Raw genomic sequence first — 26636 nt, 5'->3', positions numbered from 1 at the left:
TTTTAAACCTGGAAATAAAAAGCAGTAAAAATGACATCAAGCTGTCGGATTGTTGTTAAAACCCAACTGGTTCACAAATTTCCTGAAGGGAAGGAAACCCTACATGTGACTCCAGTCCCACACCAACATGGTTGACCCTTAACTGCCCATATCAGTGACCGAGCAAGCACCTCTGTCATATCAAAAACCATTGGATTGCTTTCACCAGAAGGCCCACCATCACCAGCTTCTCAGGGTAACTCGGGATGGGCAATAAATGCCAATAACGCCCATATTACGCGAATGGGAAAAAAAATTAAATCTGCAAGATCAACGAGGTCTGGCAAAGTTCAGGGCGGAGGAAAATAAGCCCTGGCACCAAATGGGAGTTAGACGTTCCCTTTTGTGATAATTTCAAGTGAAACATTTCTGTAACAGGAAGAGTGCACGAATGCGTGATCATTTCTTGTTGGTGTCAGTAACTATAACTTTGTTCAGCTGTTAACCATAACTTTACCCCCTGGTTTCTCTCTCTCTCTCCCTTCCCCCACAATCCTTCATACAGAGTTTCCAGTATCCAACTACAGCTGGCTCAGTTGGACAATGAGACATGGCCAGGCAGGGCTGAGGCTGATTGGGACCGTCTCCAACTGATCAGAGAGAAAGAAGCACTACTCCAGGAGCTGCAGCTCATCAGCCAGCAGAAGCGCTTGCCCGAGGAACTGGCGCGACTTGAGGCGGAACGCCAGCGTCTGGAGGATGATATCCAGCTTGCGCAAGCCACTCCGTGTCAGGAATTTACTGAACGGTTTGCGGCTCTTTGTTTCTTTTGCAGCAAGGGAATATAAATTAAACCATCTCGATGCTCTTACCACATGCAAACAACTTGCATTTATATCATAGAATCTTACAGCGCAGAAAGAGGCTATTCGACCCACCATGCCAGTGCCGTATCTTTGAACGAGCGATCCAATTAATTCAACTCTCTTGCTCTTTATTAATAGCCCTGCAAATATAGCGCCTTTAGCACAAGAGAACGTCTCAGGATGCTTCACAGTAGCGTAATCAGACAACAATTTGACACAGAGCCAAAGAAGGAGATGTTGGGACAGGTGACCAAACGCTTGGTCAAAGAGAGAGGTTTTAAGGAGCGACTTAACAATAACAACAAAACTTGTATTTATATAGCTCCTTTAACATAGTAAAATGTCCCAAAGCGCTTCACAGAAGCGTAATATTTGACCCTGAAATGAGCTTTCGACCACGTATCGCAGTATAGCTGAGACCGCCCATTTCCACCTCCATAACATTGCCCGTCTCCGCCCTTGTCTCAGCTTATCCGCTGCTGAAACCCTCTTTCATGCCTTTGTTACCTCTAGACTTGACTATTCCAATGCACTCCTGCTGGCCTCTCACATACTACCCTATGTAAATTAGAGGTGATCCAAAACTCGGCAGCCCGTGTCCTAACTCGCTCCAAGTCCCACTCGCCCATCACCCCTGTGCTCACTGACCTATATTGGCTCCCGGTTAAGCAACGCCTCAATTTCAAAGTTCTCATCTATGTTTTCAAATTCCTCCATGGCCTCGCCCCTCCCTATCTCTGTAATCTCCTCCATCCCACCAAACCCCCCCCCCCCCCCCCCCCCGAGATGTCTGCACTCCTCAAATTCTGTCCTCTTGAGCATCCCTGATTATAATCATTCAACCGTTGGTGGCCGTGCTTCCTGTTACCTGGGCCCCAAGCTCTGGAACACCCTGCCTAAACCTCCCCACCTCTCTACCTCTCTTTCCTCCTTCAAGATGCTCCTTAAAACATACCTCTTTGATCAAGCTTTTGGTCACCTACTCGAATTTCTCCTTTTGCGGCTCGGTGTCACATTTTTAAAATCTCATAACACTCCTGTGAAGTGCCTTGGGATGTTTCACTATGTTAAAGACGCTATATAAATACAAGTTGTTGTTTTAAAACAAAATTTGACACCGAGCCACATAAGATGTTAGAGGGCATGACGTAAATCTTGCTCAAAGAGGTAGGTTTTAAGGAGCGTCTTAAAGGAGGAAAGAGAGGCGGAGAGGTTTAGGAAGGGAAGTCCAGAGCTTAGACCCTAGGCAACAGAAGGCACGGCCACCAATGGTTGAGCGATTAAAATTGAGGATGCTCATAAGGCCAGAATTAGAGGAGCACAGATATCTTGGTGGGGGGTGGGGTTGGAGAGGATTACAGAATTACAGAGATAAGGAGGGATTTGAAAACAACTTTGAGAATTTTAAAATCGAGGGGTTGCTGCCAGGAGCCTGTAGGTCACCAAGCACAGGGGTGATGGGTGAGCAGGACTTGATGCGAATTAGGACACGGGCAGCAGGAGAGAGAGAGAGATTCAGAGGGTCAGGGAGGGAATATGTTAATTCAGTTACCAAATACCAACAGTGAGTTTTTATTGTGACCGAAACAGCTCCTGAACATGGTGGAGGAACAATTCCTGGGGAGGCTCCAGTTTACCAAGGACTGAGGTGTGCCTGCCCCGCCTCCCTCTGCCACCCCCCCCCCCCCCCCCCCCCTCAACTCACCCCAATATTGAACTATGACCAATAGAGACAACCGGCCCTCTACAGTTTGCTGCCAATGATCTCAACTGTCAATCCAGGAGTTCTGCCAGGAACCCCACAGGGTGCATCTCAGAGAGGTGGGCTCAGTGATCGGTAGCCATTTGGACAACTGACACTTTCTTTTCTGCCTTTTAAAAAAAGACGACATTGTGTAATATAGAGAAAGGGGATAACTTTGACTTTGGGCGACAGTGTCAAACAGGCGATATCGGATCAGCTGGTCGCCCATTGACTGCAAGAGAAATGAAATCGGGAGAGATGCGTAATAGCCAGTTGAAAAGAAAGAACGCTTGCATTTATATAGCGACTTTTACGACCACCTGTCGTCCCAAAGTGTTTTACAGCCAATTAAGTACTTTTTCAAGTGTAGTCACTGTTGTAATGTAGGAAAATGCAGCAGCCAATTTGCGCACAGCAAGCTCCCACAAACCGATAATTTGTTTTTGCTATGTTGATTGTGAGATGAAATGTTGGCCAGGCCACCAGGGATAACTCACCTGCTCTTCTTCGAAATAGTGCCATGGGATCTTTTACGTCCACCTGAGAGAGCAGACGGTACCTGGGTTTAATGTCTCATCTGAAAGACTGCACCTTCAACAGTGCAGTACTCCCTCAGCACTGCACTGGAGTGTCAGCCTAGATTTTTGTGCTCAAGTCTCTGGAGTGGGACTTGAACCCACAACCTTCTGACTCAGAAGCGAGAGTGCTACCCACTGAGCCACAGCTGGCAAATGGTTGATTTGATATCGCCGGTATTACACTACTGCCCAAAGACAAAATTATCCCCAATGATTGAACTTTATTAAACTGTAGTGATATTGAATGTTTAATGTGTCTTCCTGGCCACCTTGTGTATCTCTTCTTTTAAAGGCATATACAGTATGAATCATGCTTTTAAAATCTCTGCAGCCCCTGGGATGCACATGGACAGATGCAATTTCCTGTAATAAAAACAGGATACAGAAAGTGTGATACACGTATCATTTTTTCAGTAAAGCTATGTTGAAACTTCAGCACCAAGCTGATTAGATTCACAATTTCACCGCCCCCCCCGCCTATTTTTCATCTTTTTCTTATAGAATGCTGTTGCTAGAGAAGAGAAACTGCCTATTAAGACAACTAGAAGAAGCTACACGTTTAACCACGTATTTGCACTCCCAGCTGAAGAGGTTAGTGAGTCTGTTACCAGATATTGTATAAAACTGCATGATAAACTATTAAGGTACATTAGATCTAGTTATTTTTACTTAGTTGTCAAATACGTAAATGGCATTTTGAGATATATGTGTGTATGATTGTATCTTTGTGTGCATGTAGTTATTCATTTATAGAAAACATCTAGTAAGGTATGTAGTAGTTATGTTCCTGGATTAATAATCCAAAGAATGTGAATTCAAATCCCAGCATGGCTATTTAATTTGAATTAAGGTAAAGAAAAATCTGGAAATAAAAAGCTGGTATCAGTAAAAAATAACTGTAAAGCTGTTGGATTGTCGTAAAAATGCAACTAATGTCCTTTAGAGAAGGAAACCTGGTGTCATTGCCTGGTCTGGCCTATGTGTGACTCCAGTCCCAAGCTAACATGGTTGATTCTTAACTGCCATCTGAAGTCTGCCACTCTCTCAGACTGTCAGTAGGTTTGCAGTACTGACTGTACAGAGAATTCCCATCTCCTTGGGTCAACCTGGTAATATCTACAACTGAAAGGTGATAAAACATTCATCAATAAGTTCAGAAACACAGTGAGCTCCAGGTCATGCTCATTCAATTCTTGCAATTTTATTCAAAAATAACGCGTTAATCTAGTTTCTTTACATCAGTTGCTGTGCCCTGGAACCGGCACTGTTAAACAGAATAAACAGAAGTATTTTGATACAAATGGACAATCCCATAACTCTGATGTAGCTTCCAGGCCATAAAAAGGAATGATTAATGGGCCATTATCGGTGTCCAATGATCACACATTCATAACTAACCGAATATCCTTTGCATTGCAGCTTAACCGCTAGTACGCTCACGGTGTCATCTGGCAGTAGCAGAGGCTCACTTGCATCTAGCTGTGGATCACTGGCTTCCAGTAGAGGTTCTTTAAGCTCGGTCAGTTTTACTGATATATATGGGCTTCCGCAATATGAGACTGACACATTGATTGATTTGGGGTGCTACCTGCAGTTTGATCTGCTTCCGTTCGATACAATAGCTAAGGACCCTTCATTCATCGACCATTTTGGACTATCTAACTTGAGCAAGCCAAGAAGATCTTTGGATCCCCCTCAGTCCCTGGCGTCGCTCTCCTCCAGGTCTTCGCTGTCGTCCCTCTCCCCTCCAAGCTCCCCACTCGACACTCCGTACCTCTCTGCTTCTCGGGACTCGCCACTGGCCCAGATGAACGAGGAATTCGAGGAGCTGGTAGGGAGATCGGAGTCACAAAATCTCAGAATACAAGCCCAGGCTGTTTGTCAAGATTTGCAAGAGGCTGCATCTTCCCAAGTTATTGGAGTTTCGCTCGGAGATATCAAGGTATCCCAAGATGTGGGTCCCAGAGTGAGGCCGGCTGTACAGGGCGTAGGAGGTACAGTAACATTTTAATGTAATATATTTTTAATGTTACTGTGGCACTTGATGCTTTAGTCTAAACTGGATTTGGTCATAACCGTTTGAATCCTGAACACTGATTAGCTGAGTTGCTGAGAACATTACCTAATTGGCAATACCTTGACATATTGAATGGGGTTGAGGAAAAGAAGGACCTTTGGGTACAGATACACAAATCACTAAAAGTAGCGACGCAGGTTAATAAGGCCATTTTTTAAAAAAGCAAACAAAGTACGAGTTCATTTCTGGAGGGATAGAATTGAAAAGCATGGAAGTTATGTTAAACTTTTATAGAGCCTTTGTTAGACCACACTTCGAGGTACTGTGAACAGTTCTGGTCTCCATATTATAAAAAGGACATAGCGGCACTGGAAAATAGAATTACTAGAATGATACCAGAACTAAAAGGTTAATACCTATCAGGAAAGATTGAAGAGAGCTCTTTTGTCTAGGAACGAGAAGACTGAGGAGTAACCTGATGGAGGTCTTTAAGATTATGAAAGAGTTTGATCGGGTCAATGTAGAGAAGTTGTTTCCACTTGCGGGCGAGACCAGAACTAGGGACCTTAAATACAAGATGGTCACTAATAAATCCAACAGGGAAATCGGGAGAGACTTCTTTATCCAGAGTGGTTAGAATGTGGAACTTGATACTATAAGGAGTAGTTGAGGCGATAAGCATTGATGCATTTAAGGGGAAGCTAGATAAACACATGAGGGAGAAAGGAATAGAAGGATAATCTAGAAAGCAAAAGAACCAGAGGCTTCATGAGGGAAAATGTTTATATGCAATTGAGTGGGTTGGGTTTGGAATGCACAGCCTGATCCCTGAAAGTAGCAGGCCTTTATTGGCAGAGGCGTAGAATATAAGAGCAGGGAGGTTATGTTTAAATTGTATAATACTTTGGTTAGGCCACAGCTGGAGTATTGCATGTAGTTCTGGTCGTCGTATTATAGGAAGCACGTGCTTCCTATAATACGGCCGGCGCGGACACGATGGGCTGAAATGGCTCTGTAAATTTCTATGTTTTTATGATAGGGTGGTGGATACAGATTCAATAGTAGCTTTCAAAAGGAAATTGGATAAATACTTGAAGGAGAAAAAATTGCAGGGATATGGAGAAAGAGCGGGGGAGTGGGACTAACTGGATTGCTATTCGGAAAAACCGGCACAGACTCGATGGGCTGAATGCCCTCTTTTTGTGCTGCACCATTCTATAATTCTATGATCTGTTGATGGGATCAGATGAAGAAGGGTGAGAGGAGGTTCGTGTGGAACAGAAACACCAGCATGGACCTGTTAGGCTGAATGGCCTGTTTCAGTGCTGTAAATACTTGGTAATACTTTGTAATATTCATTGTGTTATCCTTCTATTTTTTTAAAAATGTGGATTTGGGTCCTTTGATGGCTTGCTGCATAATGGCATCATTTTGGGGATTTGGTGATGCAAACTGTCCCTGGTCTCAAATGGGTTTAAAATCTCGACCAGGGTGGTAGAAAGAATATTCCAATGTCCCTGGGCTTCCTCCAATTTCCTATCCAGGGACATGGTGGGTATTGGGTGAAGACAGGATTTTTACTTGATTGTAAGATCTCCATATTCGCACAGCTCATCTGGACAGAAGGATGTTGTAATGTATGTACCTGTTTGTAGAGCTGTTGCATTGTAAGTGGCTTAGCCAGTCACGTGATGTTCACAAGACTCCATAAACCCCAGTCAGTTGGGTCTAGGTCATCCACGATGAGGCATGCAGTTGTGAGTCTCGTGAATGAACTGGTAATGTGTAGTGCGATTGTTAAACCTTTATCAATAAACCAACTAGTTCTTAATAGAAATGTGTTGCTATGAATTCCTAAGCAAATAACCTATGCAGCAAATATATTACAGATGTCAAGGCCTTCGGGCGATAGTGTATAACAAATGATATTGGATCAATGGAAATGAAAACCGTGAGGGGTGTATAACTGGCGGCCAATCCAATACCGCCTGTTTTGCACCATTGGCCAAAGTCAAGATTATCCACACAGTGTTACCTGTAAAAAAAAAAAAAAAATTGTATACATGTTCTTGGACAGGTAGGCAGCAGGTATTTCTGAAGGCCGAGTGTGTTGGATCTCACCTGGGTTAGTAGTATCACTTAGATAATCCAGAGTCATGAAGTAACGGAAATGGCAGTGATGTTTATTCCAAGTCTGTTCAATGAAAGCCATTAACAGTTTACATGTAAGAAAGTGTTAACAGAATACAAGCCAATTCAGAGCGCTGTCTGATCTCTGCCACTTGAAGGACAAGAAATGTGTAAGGAAAACGAGTGAAGCCACAAGTTTGGCTATATTTATAAACTCAAAGTATATTCACATCCATAACGTTTGGATTGTGGGCTATCCCTGGAAGTTGATTGCCACCTTGTGGTGATGTCATGTAAAACCTATCGAGCGATTTATCACAATGACGAGGCTCGGTTTTAACTTCCTCCCTGCAGCTGACGGGAAGGGGGCGGGTGGTTGGACGCTTACTGCTGAGTTCCTGACGCGTTCGCGCCTGCAGCCAGCCATTTTAGCGGTGCTGATCTTCCAGCACAACCAGGCAGTGGCCTCCATCATAAATAAATGTCTCGGTCCCATGCTGCACTTAGGACCCTGTCGCGATTTTAACCCGAATCAAGGATCGGGGCCAGCAGAGGACCAGGAAGGTATTTTATGGCTTGTGTGCTCCTTGAAGCCCCACAAGGGAACCTGTATGCTTCCCCTGCCCCGGGCTTGCCCTACCTGCAATCCCCTCAGGACCCCTCCATCACCTCCCCAGCCATTTACTTTATACTGGGGATGGTTTCCTAGGGTGCCGGCGGTAGGCCAGAATCCCGCTCCCACCCATTGGCCAGGGTGGGTCGGCAATCCGGCCTCAAAGATGGAAATGAAGCCCCAGTGTTAAAATGGCCCACCTGTGTCGCACGCTGCACTCGGGCAGAGAGCTCACACTGGGGCTTGAGCGTTTCCTCTCTCATAAGGTCCATACCTTGGTTTTCCACTCGATTGTGTGTTAATCCAGCCCTCCTCTCAATCCATGTGTGTTAATCCAGCCCTCCTCTCAATCCATGTGCATTAATCCAGCCCTCCTCTCAATCCATGTGTGTTAATCCAACCCTCCTCTCAATCCATGTGTGTTAATCCAACCCTCCTCTCCATGTGCATTAATCTAGCCCTCCTCTCAATCCATGTGTGTTAATCCAGCCCTTCTCTCAATCCATGTGTGTTAATCCAACCCTCCTCTCAATCCATGTGCATTAATCCAGCCCTCCTCTCAATCCATGTGTGTTAATCCAACCCTCCTCTCAATCCATGTGTGTTAATCCAACCCTCCTCTCAATCCATGTGCATTAATCTAGCCCTCCTCTCAATCCATGTGTGTTAATCCAGCCCTTCTCTCAATCCATGTGTGTTAATCCAACCCTCCTCTCAATCCATGTGTGTTAATCCAACCCTCCTCTCAATCCATGTGTGTTAATCCATCCCTCCTCTCAATCCATGTGTGTTAATCCAACCCTCCTCTCAATCCATGTGTGTTAATCCAACCCTCCTCTCAATCCATGTGTATTAATCCAGCCCTCCTCTCAATCCATGTGCGTTAATCCAGCCCTCCTCTCAATCCTTGTGCATTAATCCAGCCCTCCTCTCAATCCATGTGTGTTAATCCAGCTCTCCTCTCAATCCATGTGTATTAATCCAGCCCTCCTCTCAATCCATGTGTGTTAATCCAACCCTCCTCTCAATCCATGTGCATTAATCTAGCCCTCCTCTCAATCCATGTGTGTTAATCCAGCCCTTCTCTCAATCCATGTGTGTTAATCCAACCCTCCTCTCAATCCATGTGTGTTAATCCAACCCTCCTCTCAATCCATGTGTGTTAATCCAGCCCTCCTCTCAATCCATGTGTGTTAATCCAACCCTCCTCTCAATCCATGTGTGTTAATCCAACCCTCCTCACAATCCATGTGTGTTAATCCAGCTCTCCTCTCAATCCATGTGCGTTAATCCAGCCCTCCTCTCAATCCATGTGTGTTAATCCAACCCTCCTCTCAATCCATGTGTGTTAATCCAACCCTCCTCTCAATCCATGTGTATTAATCCAGCCCTCCTCTCAATCCATGTGCGTTAATCCAGCCCTCCTCTCAATCCTTGTGCATTAATCCAGCCCTCCTCTCAATCCATGTGTGTTAATCCAGCTCTCCTCTCAATCCATGTGTATTAATCCAGCCCTCCTCTCAATCCATGTGTGTTAATCCAACCCTCCTCTCAATCCATGTGCATTAATCTAGCCCTCCTCTCAATCCATGTGTGTTAATCCAGCCCTTCTCTCAATCCATGTGTGTTAATCCAACCCTCCTCTCAATCCATGTGTGTTAATCCAACCCTCCTCTCAATCCATGTGTGTTAATCCAGCCCTCCTCTCAATCCATGTGTGTTAATCCAACCCTCCTCTCAATCCATGTGTGTTAATCCAACCCTCCTCACAATCCATGTGTGTTAATCCAGCTCTCCTCTCAATCCATGTGCGTTAATCCAGCCCTCCTCTCAATCCATGTGTGTTAATCCAACCCTCCTCTCAATCCATGTGCATTAATCTAGCCCTCCTCTCAATCCATGTGTGTTAATCCAGCCCTTCTCTCAATCCATGTGTGTTAATCCAACCCTCCTCTCAATCCATGTGTGTTAATCCAACCCTCCTCTCAATCCATGTGTGTTAATCCAGCCCTCCTCTCAATCCATGTGTGTTAATCCAACCCTCCTCTCAATCCATGTGTGTTAATCCAACCCTCCTCACAATCCATGTGTGTTAATCCAGCTCTCCTCTCAATCCATGTGCGTTAATCCAGCCCTCCTCTCAATCCATGTGTGTTAATCCAACCCTCCTCTCAATCCATGTGTGTTAATCCAGCCCTCCTCTCAATCCATGTGTGTTAATCCAGCACTCCTCTCAATCCATGTGTGTTAATCCAACCCTCCTCTCAATCCATGTGTATTAATCCAGCCCTCCTCTCAATCCATGTGCGTTAATCCAGCCCTCCTCTCAATCCTTGTGCATTAATCCAGCCCTCCTCTCAATCCATGTGCGTTAATCCAGCCCTTCTCTCAATCCATATGCATTAATCCAGCCCTCCTCTCAAACCATGTGTGTTAATCCAGCCCTCTCAATCCATGTGTGTTAATCCAGCCCTCCTCTCAATCCATGTGCGTTAATCCAGCCCTCCTCTCAAACCATGTGTGTTAATCCAGCCCTCTCAATCCATGTGTGTTAATCCTGCCCTCCTCTCAATCCATGTGCGTTAATCCAGCCCTCCTCTCAAACCATGTGTGTTAATCCAGCCCTCTCAATCCATGTGTGTTAATCCTGCCCTCCTCTCAATCCATGTGTGTTAATCCAGCTCTCCTCTCAATCCATGTGTGTTAATCCAGCTCTCCTCTCAATCCATGTGTGTTAATCCAGCCCTCCTCTCAATCCATGTGCGTTAATCCAGCCCTCCTCTCAATCCATGTGCGTTAATCCAGCTCTCCTCTCAATCCATGTGTGTTAATCCAGCTCTCCTCTCAATCCATGTGTGTTAATCCAGCTCTCCTCTCAATCCATGTGTGTTAATCCAGCCCTCCTCTCAATCCATGTGCGTTAATCCAGCCCTCCTCTCAATCCATGTGTGTTAATCCAACCCTCCTCTCAATCCATGTGTGTTAATCCAACCCCCTCTCAATCCATGTGTGTTAATCCAGCCCTCCTCTCAATCCATGTGCGTTAATCCAGCCCTCCTCTCAATCCATGTGTGTTAATCCAGCTCTCCTCTCAATCCATGTGCGTTAATCTAGCCCTCCTCTCAATCCATGTGCGTTAATCCAGCTCTCCTCTCAATCCATGTGTGTTAATCCAGCCCTCCTCTCAATCCATGTGCGTTAATCTAGCCCTCCTCTCAATCCATGTGCGTTAATCCAGCTCTCCTCTCAATCCATGTGTGTTAATCCAGCCCTCCTCTCAATCCATGTGCATTAATCCAGCCCTCCTCTCAATCCATGTGCGTTAATCTAGCCCTCCTCTCAATCCATGTGCGTTAATCTAGCCCTTCTCTCAATCCATGTGCATTGATCCAGCCCTCCTCTCAATCCATGTGCATTTATCCTGCCCTCCTCACAATCCATGTGTGTTAATCCAGCTCTCCTCTCAATCCATGTGTGTTAATCCAGCACTCCTCTCAATCCATGTGTGTTAATCCAGCTCTCCTCTCAATCCATGTGTGTTAATCCAGCTCTCCTCTCAATCCATGTGTGTTAATCCAGCCCTCCTCTCAATCCATGTGTGTTAATCCAGCTCTCCTCTCAATCCATGTGTGTTAATCCAACCCTCCTCTCAATCCATGTGCATTTATCCAGCCCTCCTCTCAATCCATGTGCGTTAATCCAGCACTCCTCTCAATCCATGTGTGTTAATCCAGCCCTCCTCTCAATCCATGTGTGTTAATCCAGCCCTCCTCTCAATCCATGTGTGTTAATCCAGCCCTCCTCTCAATCCATGTGTGTTAATCCAACCCTCCTCTCAATCCATGTGTGTTAATCCAGCCCTCCTCTCAATCCATGTGTGTTAATCCAGCCGCCCTCTCAATCCATGTGTGTTAATCCAGCCCTCTCAATCCATGTGTGTAAATCCAGCCCTCCTCTCAATCCGTGTGTGTTAATCCAGCCCTCCTCTCAATCCATGTGTGTTAATCCAGCCCTCCTCTCAATCCATGTGCATTAATCCAGCCCTCCTCTCAATCCACGTGCTTTAATCCAGCCCTCCTCTCAATCCATGTGCATTAATCCAGCCCTTCTCTCAATCCATGTGCATTAATCCAGCCCTTCTCTCAATCCATGTGCATTAATCCAGCCCTCCTCTCAATCCATGTGTGTTAATCCAGCCCTCCTCTCAATCCATGTGCATTAATCCAGCCCTTCTGTCAATCCATGTGCATTAATCCAGCCCTCCTCTCAATCCAAGTGCGTTAATCCAGCCCTCCTCTCAATCCATGTGTGTTAATCCAGCCCTCCTCTCAATCCATGTGCGTTAATCCAGCCCTTCTCTCAATCCATATGCATTAATCCAGCCCTCCTCTCAAACCATGTGTGTTAATCCAGCCCTCTCAATCCATGTGTGTTAATCCAGCCCTCCTCTCAATCCATGTGCGTTAATCCAGCCCTCCTCTCAAACCATGTGTGTTAATCCAGCCCTCTCAATCCATGTGTGTTAATCCTGCCCTCCTCTCAATCCATGTGCGTTAATCCAGCCCTCCTCTCAATCCATGTGTGTTAATCCAGCCCTCCTCTCAATCTATGTGTGTTAATCCAGCCCTTCTCTCAATCCATGTGCTTTAATCCAGCTCTCCTCTCAATCCATGTGTGTTAATCCAGCTCTCCTCTCAATCCATGTGTGTTAATCCAGCTCTCCTCTCAATCCATGTGTGTTAATCCAGCCCTCCTCTCAATCCATGTGCGTTAATCCAGCCCTCCTCTCAATCCATGTGCATTAATCCAACCCTCCTCTCAATCCATGTGCGTTAATCCAACCCTCCTCTCAATCCATGTGTGTTAATCCAGCCCTCCTCTCAATCCATGTGCGTTAATCCAGCCCTCCTCTCAATCCATGTGCGTTAATCCAGCTCTCCTCTCAATCCATGTGTGTTAATCCAGCCGCCCTCTCAATCCATGTGTGTTAATCCAGCCCTCCTCTCAATCCATGTGCGTTAATCCAGCCCTCCTCTCAATCCATGTGTGTTAATCCAGCTCTCCTCTCAATCCATAGTTCCATTGTTGCATTCCCCATTGTTTAATACTTTTGTTGAGAACTCAACTGCCTGAAGTCAAATGTTTCTTTGATATCGCTCCTGTGAAGCAAATTGGGATGTGTTGCTATGGTAAAGGTGATATATAAATGCAAGTTGTTGTTGTTGATGTTGACCCAGGATGCGGACATGTTTTATATTGTGTCTTATGGATGTATACGAGCCCCGCCTGGTGAATTTGCAGTTCAGGTGCTGATAACAGTCACTGATGGTATAGTTTCATTATAAATGAATGAGAAAGGTTTCACCTACCTGTATTTTCATTGACATGGCTTGGTGACCACATTAATGTGCCGTTTCTTTATTCTAGTGGTAACCCTGCGCACGGACAGTGCCACCAAAGCAGGCAGAAGGGTGAGAAGAGTCTCCACAGGCTTCTCAGATGATTCTCTCGCTACGGACAGTGGAGTCTTTGAAGCGTTAAATAAAAGGTGATGAAATTATTTTTGGGGGGCGCCAAAAAAGGGGGTGGAACTAAATCTGCAGCTGGTATTTTACAAAGTGTGTATCTGCGTACCTACAAAAGGAACCACTGCAATATATCGCCTCCGACATGCCATGAAACAACCTTCTCGCCTTGCGCAGCCTGTGCTGCACCCTGATGTGTTGCTGGCCATTTATAATTAGAGTGCGTACATCACATCAGTTAGAACGATGGCCTTTGTAGTTTGTTGGGTCAATTTTAAAATAGTGGGCCGCTTCTCTCTGTGGAGTTGTCAATAGTTGCAATTTCTGTCCTGCCAATTGTAAAGATGCAATTTAACATCATTTTAAGGTTGACGGGAGTGCAGAGACAGTGGCCCCTGAAATTCAGTGGGGGCTCTACTGGTATTCCTCCAGACCTCCCCACAGGAGACCAGCAACCCTCCACCTGAGGAAAAGGCCATGTTTAGCTGCTTTCCCCCTCCATTCCCCAACCCCACATCTCAGGGCTAATTTTGATGCCATCCTCGCTGTTGCCCCTCTGACTGGCCATCCTCGCTGTTGCCCCTCTGACTGGCCATCCTCGCTGTTGCCCCTTTCCTCCAGCCCTGGAGCAGGTTGTACCGCTAGAGTGATGTCACCTCTTATTTCTTCACCGGCCATGCCAGATATCCCCCCGTTCCCATACCCCCGGCCCCCACTGTCCCAACATTCAGTTGAGATGCTGCTGCTTCGTCTGTTGTAGGTTCTCTGACAATATTGTCCCCAGTATCCCTGGCGATGCTGTTACCCAATATCCTCGCCCCTCTGTCAACTCGGATTGCTAACTCTAGTTGGATGTAATCCTGGCCCCTCCGGGTCAAAACAGCTCCCTTGCCCCATCTCCAATATTGTTTATAACTAATAAACAAAATTGTTCAAAGCAAATGAATAAACACACAGGCCTAGAAATTGGGGTCATTTATGCCTCCTGTTGGTATCCACGGCCGCTAACGGGGCACAAACGACTTTCCGCCCTGGTTCGGCACGGTGCTGCTAACGACTCCCACTAAATTCCGCGGGTTTTGCGGTGGCAGTAATAGGTAGCGCCCTGCTCCACTGCGCCGGGCGATGACAACGTCATCACTGTGCGCATCGCCCTGTAATCGCCCAAAACCCTAACTTGGGCATCGGCCCCTGAAGCTGTGCCGGGCGATGCCAGCGACAGTGTCAGCATGCGTGAAGCGGGTGACAGGCTGAAAGGCGAGGTGGTAGCCATTTGAAGAACAAATATGTTGAATTTTTTCTGCGCCCCGTGGGCACTTCGATTGTGGGGTTCGTGCTGTGATGGGTCAGCCTGGCACCCCGTTCCCCAGTGGTCCAGTGTGGCCCATTCGCTCACTGCAGTGTTTGTAGCTTGGGAATGAAGGGAAGAGCCCCCCCTATGTGGCAGCGCTATGCGGCCCAGTAGCGCTGTGCCCCGCTCCCCGCTCCCTGCTCCCGACCTGTCCGCATTTTTCCATCCTTGCAGATCAAGTGAAGCCGTTTACCTTAGTCCCAGCATCCCACTCCCCCATGTCCCTGCCCCAGCGTGTCTTGCGATTAAATTTCCACCTTCCCCCACCCCCCATTCCCAGTGTTATGCTGCATGAAGACTTGCTGATCTCCAAAGGTCATTCCCACCCATACCCTTGGATGTTGGTGAAACAGATCCCAGTGCTGTACAAAGAAAAAGCCTGTGGAGTCATGTTGCTCAACCATTATATAGATCTCTAAAAGGACAAAGGGCTCAGAACAATAATTCTTCTTCCTCTTCTCTGCCTAATTACACAAGAAGCAGCCTATTTCTCCCATTGCTTTTACATCCAACAAATCGCACTCTGGATCACCCCTTTTTTAAATGTGGCCAGGTCATTAGCCTGACCAGGCGAGACATGATAATTGGCAGGGGGGGGCCAATGCTCCACTCCATCAGATGGGAGAACCCCACTGGATATCAACACAGAGACTGGAACTCCCTCTACTCCATCGTAGCTGTCTGGAGTGGGGCTCGAACCAATAACTTTCTAACTCGGAGGCAGGGATGCGATCACTGAGACAAGGCTCACTCCAGACTACTAAATAACGGTTCATGATGCAAACACACCTCTGTAATAACTGTGATTTGTAAGGTTGTAAATTTGCTTTATCTTTTATAATTCAGTGTATTAATGTTCAAATGTTTTTATTTGCAGGCCTGAAGATGCAGATGAGACTCTTTACGATAATAGTTCCATCACATATGACCCACCCCAAATTAAAATGGGACTTATGTAAGTGTCTAACTATAATGAGCTTGCCACATAACACCCAGCAATTTAGTCTCTGTCCACTCGGTCTTAAACAATGTTTTGCTGTTATTGGGAGGTATATTTTCTTAGATGCTTGAGGTGGCTTCTCAGGAATATCGCAGCATCAGTTAAACATCAATAGATGGCTTAATAACTTTGTTAAAACAGCACATGTTATGTTAAGCAGTGCGTTAAAAATAGCAGTCAGTGGAAGTCCAACCTTTAGCTGACTGAAACTTGAACAGATCAAGGCGATAAGTAACATAGTGCTTTTATTGTCCTCTAAATATAAGCACCCAACAATACACAGTTGTGCATCAGTAGCAATGCACAATCAGGATATGGCACAGGCTCGATGGGCCGAATAGCCACCTTTCGTGCTGTAACCATTCTGTGATTCCATGATAATCCAGAGAACATGAGTTCAAATCCCACCGTGGTAACTTGCGAATTTGAAATTAGTTTAAAACATCTGGAAATAAAACCCTGGTATCAGTAAAAGTGACCATGAAGTTTATCAGCTTGTTGTAAAAACTCAACTGATGTCCATTAGGGAAGGAAACCTGTGACTCCAGTCCCTCCGTTGTATCACTAACTAGGGATGGGCAATAAATGCTGGCCTTACCAGCGGTGCCCACATCCCTAGAATGACTGGTTTCTGAGCAACAGAAGGAAGGCATCATAGAACAGCAATTCACCAGACGATACCTTAAACCATGAAGGGGAATAGCAAGTGGGCTTATTCACCCATCAACACCCAGTTTATAATATATTTTGGAGGCGGTTAAGTGTTTTTGGAAATAACATTGTTGGTTCAGTTCAATGTTGAGTGTAAAGTAATGATGTAGGGACTCAGGATAATGTCCTTCAGGGAGGAACTTGCCATTGCTACTTGGACAGGCCCACATGTGACTCCAGTCCCACACTACGTGGTTGACTTCAAATGCCCTCAGGGCAACTCTGGATTTGCTGCCAGCACCATCTCGTTGGTCTTGCCCACATCAGAAGAGCAGTTTTGATGGTGAATAATAGAAATGATATAACAGAATGTGAATCCTTAACCGCATCATCAATGTAGTAAATAGCCTATGAGGTTGGTAATCGTAGAATGTACCATTTTGTTACTGTTGAACAGCGGTGACAGGGTTAACCTCATTTCCCCCTCCCCTTTTAAAGGAACAAATTGTAATAGCATTTTAATAAGTTTATAAGAACAGAAAGATTGGAGCTAGAATTCCATGTGTGTTAGCCTTTAAAAATGTTTCTGATTTAAAAAAAAATATAACAGACTTTATGGAAGGAGCATATTGCTGTCCGGAATGCCATATCAGCTGTGACTTTTCAGAATAATTGGTGACCGTTAAGAAATACTCCTGGATACAAGGCTTATTTTTAACGGCATACAGTCTCCCCGTATCTAATATAAAATGACAAAAGCAGATAGATAATCTTAAAAATCACCTGAAGGTCACTGGTGTTTCTCAGCCTATTCGAGGCATGGCTCTTGATTTCATCACCTAACCTTAACCCCAGCCTCCAGCACCCCTATTACTAATTACTTTTGCTGTGTGTGGGGGGAGAGAGGGTGGTAGATGGGGATGGGTGGTGCTGGAACCTGAGGCTTGATGACAAAGTCTCATTGCTTCATGGGCCATCATGGGAAGTTCGTGACTATATACAGTGAAACCAGTAAATTACAGACACTTAGTGACTGGCATCGGCTGTCCTTTTTTGCAGGTGTTCTGATTTTCAAAATGGTGATTATATTTACTGTCAAAATTTTAAGTAGAATGGGGAGTTCTTTACCCAGCATTCATAGTGGCAGAGAACCCACTCTATCGCTGGGATAGAGCTGTGCAGCCATTCAATCCCAGATATGGAACGGTTTCTCTGCCACTATGGATGCTGGGTGAAGAGCTCCCCATTCCACTTCTTTCACAAAACCCACTGCCGCTCCGTGCTGACCTGCGTGTCTCACGGGGCTTGGTACCTTGAAAGCTGTTTGCAATTTGTAATTTGCGAGTGTCCGTGGTTTCAGAGTGCCTCTTATATATTTTGGATGCGTCTATTCGTACAAACGTAATTGCAGCCATTTCTCTGATTGGCTCTGCATTATCACAAAACCTATTGCTGATTGGTCCCCTGGGAGGATAAGCCACACCCTGAAGTTTCTCTGGAATGTGTGAATGGAACCTCCCAGCCTAACTTTGCACATTGTAACATGATTCATTTTGACTTCAGAAGTCAGAAAGGACACATCCCTCCCCCAGGCGAAGTGCTTTACCCCAACATCTTACTCCACTCCGCCCCCCCCCCCACCACCACCATAGATGGGGCAGGCATTGTGTATGGATTGTTAACAGGTTTATTGGGTATGCAGTGAATAGTGACAGTGTCGTGTCATCCACTCCAACAATAATGTCCCTTGTAGGGGGCTGGACGAACGTGATCCGTCTTCCCTGAGTTCCCCCTCTCCCCTCCCATACCCCCCACCTGTGCCTCTCCCCCCCCCCCCCCCCCCCCACCTTGGCGCTCGCTCTCTAGTTTCCTCCCCCCCCCAGTCTCACATCCTCCCCCAGGCGCTTGTGCTCTCTCCCTCTCCCCTAGTCTCTCTCACTCTTCCCACCCCCCCCCCCCCCCACCATTCTCTCTCGCTCTTCCCAACCTCCCCCCAAGTCTCTCTCACTCTTCCCACTCCCCCCCCCACCAATTCTCTCTCGCTCTTCCCAACCTCCCCCCAAGTCTCTCTCACTCTTCCCCTCCCCGCCCCCCAGTCTCCCCTCCCCCCCGCCCCTCAGTCTCCCCTCCCCCCCAGTCTCGCTCCCCCGCATCCCCTCCCTCCCCCGCAGTCTCTCTCTCTCTCTCCCACTCCGCTCGCTGCTTCTCTCCCTGCCGCTGCTCTCGGCCACCCACGTGCCCTCTTGGGGCCAGATGGATCAGAGACTCGACCCTGCCCGTGGCTTGGAGCCGCAGTGGCGGCTCCGTGGTTGACGGATCGGAGGACCAGATTGTTATCTCATTGCTGTTTGTGGGATCTTGCTGTGTGCAAATTGGCTGCCATATTTCCCTGTATTACAACAGTAACTTCACTTCAAAAATACTTCATTGGCTTCAACGTGCTTTGGGACGTCTGTGGGTTGTGGAAGGTGCTATATGAATGTAAGTCTTTCTTTTATTTGGCAAGTACACTTACAAATCATTTGTATCTGAAGGTATGCCGACCGGGACGAATGCTTGATCGTTCACATACTACAGTTAAGAAATCTTGCTGCTCTGCAGGTGAAAGATGGGAACAGAGTGTAAGTTGGAAACATAATTGCAAATTCTCAAGCCTTGACCATCAAAGGCCTACTTTTTATGGCAGTTGTTGCATTTTATAGAACTGACCTTTTACTTTATACAGTCCAGTGCCAACGTTGACTTTGTGTCCATATTTAAATCTCACCTGATGCTAATGGCATTTTTGACCAAACGAAGAGAGTTGTTTTGATGTCAGCAGCCCCTGGGGGCCAAAATTTACTTCCGCGAGAAAGCTGGCGCACCTACCCTTTTAAAAGAAATTTCCACCGGGATCGTTGAGGCGGCCTCTCCATCGATATTCGGCACTTAGGGGTTTTTTACGTCGGACCGGAAGTCGGTCATAGTGGGGGCGGGAGATTCGACGGAAAGGCAGGCTGAGGGGCGGAGGTTGGGGCAGGACCGGGACTCCAGTAGAGCGGTGGTGATGTCACAGCGCGTGTGGGTCACCACGTTCTCTCCCCTCCGTTAAAGGGGAGAGAATCAGTCATTTCAAATCTTCAGCCACTGGGCCACCAGGCAGGGTTTCGGCCGGGCCAGCGGCCTGGCACCCAAGAGGGGCTGCCAGGCTGCCCGTCAGCGGCCTGGCCGAACCCGTGGGCACTATCTTGTCAGCCGATCGGTAGTCGCTTGCGGTGGTCATCAGCATCGGGGCAGAATCAGGTCCAGGCCGAAAAATCCCCGACCTGAATTTGGGTCGGGGCGGTCAGTTGACCACAAAGTGGCGGCCACGGGATTCCGCCGAATGGCCACCGCAAACGGGCAGTAAGGGGTCTTTCTGAGACCCTGAATTTCAGACCCTTGGTGTCTGCCTTGAATCAGTAGCACTCTCACCTCGGAGTCAGAAGGTCGAGGGTTCAAATCCCACACCAGAGACTTGAAGCATAATCTAGGCTGATACTCCAATGCACTACTGAGGGAGTGCTTTCTGATTCCCGGAATGGGCGATTGGTCTCCCAAGCACTGTGGCTGGTAACCTGGGAGAAACAGACCTTGTATGCTTGGTTTGCACATGTACAGTGTCCTGACTGTTGTGGTTTGCAACCAAACCACGTTGTCTGAGCCCTGCTGGATGCGCTCCCCGCCGCGCCCACCCCCGGGTGTTCGGAACTCACCACTTCATTGCTAGTTGTGAGGATGGTGGCATCAGGACCAACAAAAACCACATGGAAACTCCGTGGGGCCGCAATTGCCCCCTTCCTTAAGGCCCGTTGCCTCCGACCGGGGGCAGGCGGATGGGCCGGCCCATGCCAAATTGTCGCTGCATCCTGTGTTTCTGCCCCGCCCAGCACTCGGACCTGTTGTGGGGCACACGCTGACCCCTTTCCGCCTGCGAGGGTAATTGCCCCGCGTGAGTGTAGCCACCACCAGTCGGTGCCCCCGACAGCTTCTCCCGGCGGGAAGTTGTCAGTGGCTGGGTGGCGCGTCTGTCCTTAAAGGGGAATGCGCACCGCCGTGGCCGCCATTTTATTTTAATTGTCGCCAACTCTGCAGTCGGCCTGGCAATGGTGGCCATGGGATCGGACGGGCTGCCTGTCACCACTTGGGCACTGGGCCACTGACCTGGCTGAAATCCTCCCTTGTGGGCCAGTGGGCTCGACATAGGCCTCGCAGCGCCACTCGCCTTTAAGTGAAGCGATGGAACATTGATACGCGTCATGTCACTCACCCACCTTCTGCCCCACTCCCGACTTGTTTCCGCCCCTCTGCCGCCCCAAAAACTGCACAATGATTTTTTAAAAAGAAGAGAGGGCAATTAAGCTCTATTCTCCGCCCCATCGATTCAGGTGGTAATTCGTCACATAATTTGAATTATCCGCCCCAAACTAGGCGGAGGACAATTTTGGCCCCTGTGAGTCCTGAGAGCAACTGAGGGAGGGAGAGAAAGGCAGAGAAACACACACTGGGGGAAGAGAGAGAGACACACACACACATTGGGGGAGAGAGAGAGAGAGAGAGAAAACACACACTGGCGGGCGGGGGGGAGTGGGGAAGAGCGAGAGAGAAACACACACTGAGGGAGAGAGAGAGAAACACACACTGAGGAAGAGAGAGAGAGAGAAACACACACTTGGTGGGGGGGAAGAGAGAGAGACACACACACACACACTGAGGGGGGGGAGAGAGAAACACACACACACTGGGGGGGGGGGGGGGGAGAGAGAGAGAGAGAGAGACACACACACTGAGGGGGAGAGAGAGAGAGACACACACACTGGGGGAGAGAGAGAAACACACACACACTGGGTGGGGGGGAAGAGAGAGAGAGAGAGAGAGGGAGACACACTGAGGAAGAGAGAGAAATACACACACAGTGTGGGGGGGGGGAGAGAGAGACACACACACTGGGGGAGAGAGAGAAACACACACACACTGGGTGGGGGGCGGAGAGAGAGACACACTGACGGAGAGAGAGAAACACACACACTGGGTGGGGGGGGAAGAGAGAGAGAGAGAGAGAGACACACACACACACTGAGGGGGAGAGAGAGAGACACACAGCGAGAGAGAGAGAGGGAGATGCACACGGGGAGAGAGAGAAATGCACATTTGTAGGGGTGGGGGGTAAGAGAGAGAGACACACACTGGGGAGGAAGAGAGAGAGAGAAACCCACACTGGGGGAGAGAGAGAGAGAGAGAAACCCACACTGGGGGAGAGAGAGAGAGAGAGAGAGAGAGAAACCCACACTGGGGGAGAGAGAGAGAGAGAGAGAGAGAGAAACCCACACTGGGGGAGAGAGAGAGAGAGAGAAACCCATACTGGGGGGGAGAGAGAGAGAAACCCACACTGGGGGGGGAGAGAGAGAGAAACCCATACTGGGGGGGAGAGAGAGAGAAACCCACACTGGGGGGGGAGAGAGAGAGAAACACACACTGGGGAGAGAGAGAGAGAGAGAGAGAGAAACCCACACTGGGGGAAGAGAGAGAGAGAAACCCACATTGGGGGGAGAGAGAGAGAAACCCACACTGGGGGGGAGAGAGAGAGAAACCCACACTGGGGGGGGAGAGAGAGAGAAACCCATACTGGGGGGGAGAGAGAGAGAAACCCACACTGGGGGGGGAGAGAGAGAGAAACCCACACTGGGGGGGAGAGAGAGAGAAACCCACACTGGGGGGGGGAGAGAGAGAGAAACCCATACTGGGGGGAGAGAGAGAGAGAGAAACACACATTGGGGGGAGAGAGAGAGAAACACACACTGGGGGGGGAGAGAGAGAGAAACCCATACTGGGGGGGAGAGAGAGAGAGAAACCCACACTGGGGGGGGAGAGAGAGAGAAACCCACACTGGGGGGGAGAGAGAGAGAAACCCACACTGGGGGGGGAGAGAGAGAGAAACCCACACTGGGGGGAGAGAGAGAGAGAGAAACACACATTGGGGGGAGAGAGAGAGAAACACACACTGGGGGGAGAGAGAGAGAAACACACACTGGGGGAGAGAGGGAAACCCACACTGGGGGGAGAGAGAGAGAAACCCACACTGGGGGGGAGAGAGAGAGAAACCCATACTGGGGGGAGAGAGAGAGAGAGAAACACACATTGGGGGGAGAGAGAGAGAAACACACACTGGGGGAGAGAGAGAGAGAGAGAGAAACACACATTGGGGGGAGAGAGAGAGAAACACACACTGGGGGAGAGAGAGAGAAACACACACTGGGGGGGAAAGAGAGAAACACACACTGGGGGGGAGAGAGAGAGAAACACACACTGGGGGAGAGAGAGAGAAACCCACACTGGGGGGAGAGAGAGAGAGAGAAACACACATTGGGGGAGAGAGAGAGAGAAACACACACTGGGGGGGTGGAGAGAGAGAGAGAGAGAGAGAGAAACATTGGGGGAGAGAGAGAGAGAAACACTGGGGGGGGGGAGAGAGAGAGAGAGAAACACACACTGGAGGAGAGAGAGCGAGAAACACACACTGGGGGGGAGAGAGAGAGAGAAACACACACACATTGGGTGGGGGGGAAGAGAGAGAGAGAGAGACACACACACTGGGGGAGAGAGAGAAACACACACACACTGGGTGGGAGGCGTAGAGAGAGAGACACACTGAGGGAGAGAGAGAAACACACACACACACTGGGTGGGGGGGGGGAGAGAGAGAGAGACACACACACACACTGAGGAGGAGAGAGAGAAACACAGCGAGAGAGAGGGAGATGCACACGGGGAGAGAGAGAAATGCACATTGGTGGGGGTGGGGGGTAAGAGAGAGAGACACACACTGGGGAGGGAGAGAGAGAAACACACACTGCGGGGAGAGAGAGAGAGAGAAACCCACACGGGGAGAGAGAGAGAGAGAAACCCACACTGGGGGAGAGAGAGAGAGAAACACACACTTGGGGAGAGAGAGAGAAACCCACACTGGGGGAGAGAGAGAGAGAAACACACACTGGGGGCGAGAGAATGAGAAACCCACACTGGGGGAGAGAGAGAGAGAAACACACACTGGGGGAGAGAGAGAGAGAAACACACACTGGGGGAGAGAGAGAGAGAAACACACACTGGGGGAGAGAGAGAGAGAAACCCACACTGGGGGGAGAGAGAGAGAGAAACACACACTGGGGGCGAGAGAATGAGAAACCCACACTGGGGGAGAGAGAGAGAGAAACACACACTGGGGGAGAGAGAGAGAGAAACACACACTGGGGGAGAGAGAGAGAGAGAAACCCACACTGGGGGAGAGAGAGAGAGAGAAACACACACTGGGGGCGAGAGAATGAGAAACCCACACTGGGGGGAGAGAGAGAGAGAAACACACACTGGGGGAGAGAGAGCGAGAGAAAGAGAAACCCACACTGGGGGGAGAGAGAGAGAGAAACACACACTGGGGGCGAGAGAATGAGAAACCCACACTGGGGGAGAGAGAGAGAGAAACACACACTGGGGGAGAGAGAGAGAGAGAATGAGAAACCCACACTGGGGGGGAGAGAGAGAGAAACACACACTGGGGGAGAGAGAGAGAGAAACACACACTGGGGGAGAGAGAGAGAGAGAAACCCACACTGGGGGAGAGAGAGAGAGAGAAACCCACACTGGGGGGAGAGAGAGAGAGAGAAACACACACTGGGGGGAGAGAGAGAGAGAGAGAAACACACACTGGGAGAGAGAGAGAAACACACACTGGGGAGAGAGAGAGAGAGAGAGAGAGAGAAACATTGGGAGAGAGAGAGAGAGAGAGAGAGAGAAACACTGGGGGGGGGAGAGAGAGAGAGAAACACACTGGAGGAGAGAGAGAGAGAAACACACACTGGGGGAGAGAGAGAGTGAAACACACACTGGGGGAGAGAGAGCGAGAGAAAGAGAAACCCACACTGGGGGGAGAGAGAGAGAGAAACACACACTGGGGGGGAGAGAGAGAGAGAAACACACACACTGGGGGAGAGAGAGAGAGAAACACACACTGGGGGAGAGAGAGAGAGAGAGAGAGAAACCCACACTGGGGGAGAGAGAGAGAGAGAGAAACACACACTGGGGGAGAGAGAGAGAGAGAAACACACACTGGGGGAGAAGAGAGAGAGAGAAACACACACTGGGGGAGAGAGAGAGAGAGAGAAACACACACTGGGGGAGAGAGAGAGAGAGAGAACCACACTGGGGGGAGAGAGAGAGAGAGAGAGAAACCCACACTGGGGGGAGAGAGAGAGAGAGAGAGAAACCCACACTGGGGGGGAGAGAGAGAGAGAAACACACACTGGGGGAGAGAGAGAGAGAAACACACACTGGGGGAGAGAGAGAGAGAAACACACACTGGGGGGAGAGAGAGAGAGAGAAACACACACTGGAGGAGAGAGAGAGAGAGAAACACACACTGGGGGAGAGAGAGAGAAACACACACTGGGGGAGAAAGAGAGAGAGAAACACACACTGGAGGAGAGAGAGAGAGAGAAACACACACTGGGGGAGAGAGAGAGAGAAACACACACTGGGGGAGAGAGAGAGAGAAACACACACTGGGGGGAGAGAGAGAGAGAGAAACACACACTGGAGAGAGAGAGAGAGAGAAACACACACTGGGGGAGAGAGAGAGAAACACACACTGGGGGAGAAAGAGAGAGAGAGAGAGAGAGAAACATTGGGGGAGAGAGAGAGAAACACTGGGGGGGGGGAGAGAGAGAGAGAGAGAAACACACACTGGAGGAGAGAGAGAGAGAAACACACACTGGGGGAGAGAGAGAGTGAAACACACACTGGGGGGGAAAGAGAGAGAGAAACACACACTGGGGGAGAGAGAGAAACACACACACACTGGGTGGGGGGCGGAGAGAGAAACACACACTGGGGAGAGAGAGAGAGAGAGACACACACTGGAGGAGAGAGAGAGAGAAAAACACTGGGGGGGGGGAAGAGAGAGAGAGAGAAACACACACTGGGGGAGAGAGAGTGAAACACACACTGGGGGGAGAGAGAGAGAGAAACACACACTGGGGGGGGGAGAGAGAGAGAGAGAGAGAGGGAGAGAAACATTGGGGGAGAGAGAGAGAGAAACACTGGGGGAGAGAGAGAAAAACACACACTGGGGGAGAGAGAGAGAGAAACACACGGGGGGGGGGGAGAGAGAGGGAGAGAAACATTGGGGGAGAGAGAGAGAGAAACACTGGGGGAGAGAGAGAGAGAGAAAAACACACACTGGGGGAGAGAGAGAGAGAAACACACACTGGGGGGAGAGAGAGAGAGAGAGCGAGAGAGAGAAACATTGGAGAGAGAGAGAGAGAGAGAGAGAGAAACACTGGGGGGAGGGAAGAGAGAGAGAGAGAGAGAGAGAGAGAAACACACACTGGGGGGGGGAGAGAGAGAGAGAGAGAGAGAAACACACACTGGGGAGAGAGAGAGAGAGAGAGAAACCCACACTGGGGGGAGAGAGAGAGAGAAACACACACTGGGGGGGGAGAGAGAGAGAGAGAGAGAGAGAGAAACACACACTGGGGAGAGAGAGAGAGAGAGAGAAACCCACACTGGGGGAGAGAGAGAGAGAGAAACACACACTGGGGGGGGAGAGCGAGAGAGAGAAACACACACTGGGAGAGAGAGAGAAACACACACTGGGGGAGAGAGAGAGACACACACACTGGAGGAGAGAGAGAGAAACACACACTGGGGGGGGAGAGAGAGAGAGAGAAACACTGGGGGGGGGGAAGAGAGAGAGAGAGAAACACACACTGGGGGAGAGAGAGAGAAACACACACTGGGGGGGGAGAGAGAGAGAAACATTGGGGGAGAGAGAGAGAGAGAGAGAAACACTGGGGGGAGGGAGAGAGAGAGAGAGAGAAACACACACTGGGTGAGGGGGAGAGAGAGAGAGAGAGAAACACACGCTGAGGGGGGAGGAGAGACACACACTGGGGGAGAGAGAGAATCACACACACACTGGGGGCGGGGAGAGACACACACACACTGGGGCGGGGGAAGAGAGAGACACACACACACTGGGGGCGGGGAGAGACACACACACACTGGGGCGGGGGAAGAGAGAGACACACACACACTGGGGGAGAGAGAAACACACACACACTGTGGGGGGGGGGGGAAGAGAGAGAGACACACTGATGGAGAGAGAAAGAGACA

General features: G+C 48.9%; 1 protein-coding gene across 2 annotated transcripts in view; it reads left to right on the top strand.

Annotated features, from left to right (window-relative positions):
- wwc3 (WWC family member 3) overlaps window positions 1–26636 on the top strand; it is a 252076-nt gene that overhangs the window by 187751 nt on the left and 37689 nt on the right. For both annotated transcript variants that reach the window (XM_070893996.1, XM_070893995.1), the window contains exons 9-14: window positions 545–787; window positions 3669–3758; window positions 4587–5161; window positions 13355–13475; window positions 15681–15758; window positions 18989–19075. In XM_070893996.1, coding sequence (XP_070750097.1) covers window positions 545–787; window positions 3669–3758; window positions 4587–5161; window positions 13355–13475; window positions 15681–15758; window positions 18989–19075 — 1194 coding nt within the window. The remainder of the gene's footprint in view (window positions 1–544; window positions 788–3668; window positions 3759–4586; window positions 5162–13354; window positions 13476–15680; window positions 15759–18988; window positions 19076–26636) is intronic.

This window comes from Pristiophorus japonicus, chromosome 11 (assembly GCF_044704955.1).
Source record: "Pristiophorus japonicus isolate sPriJap1 chromosome 11, sPriJap1.hap1, whole genome shotgun sequence".
NCBI lineage: Eukaryota > Metazoa > Chordata > Chondrichthyes > Pristiophoridae > Pristiophorus > Pristiophorus japonicus.
This window is presented reverse-complemented; position numbering and strand designations above follow the sequence as displayed.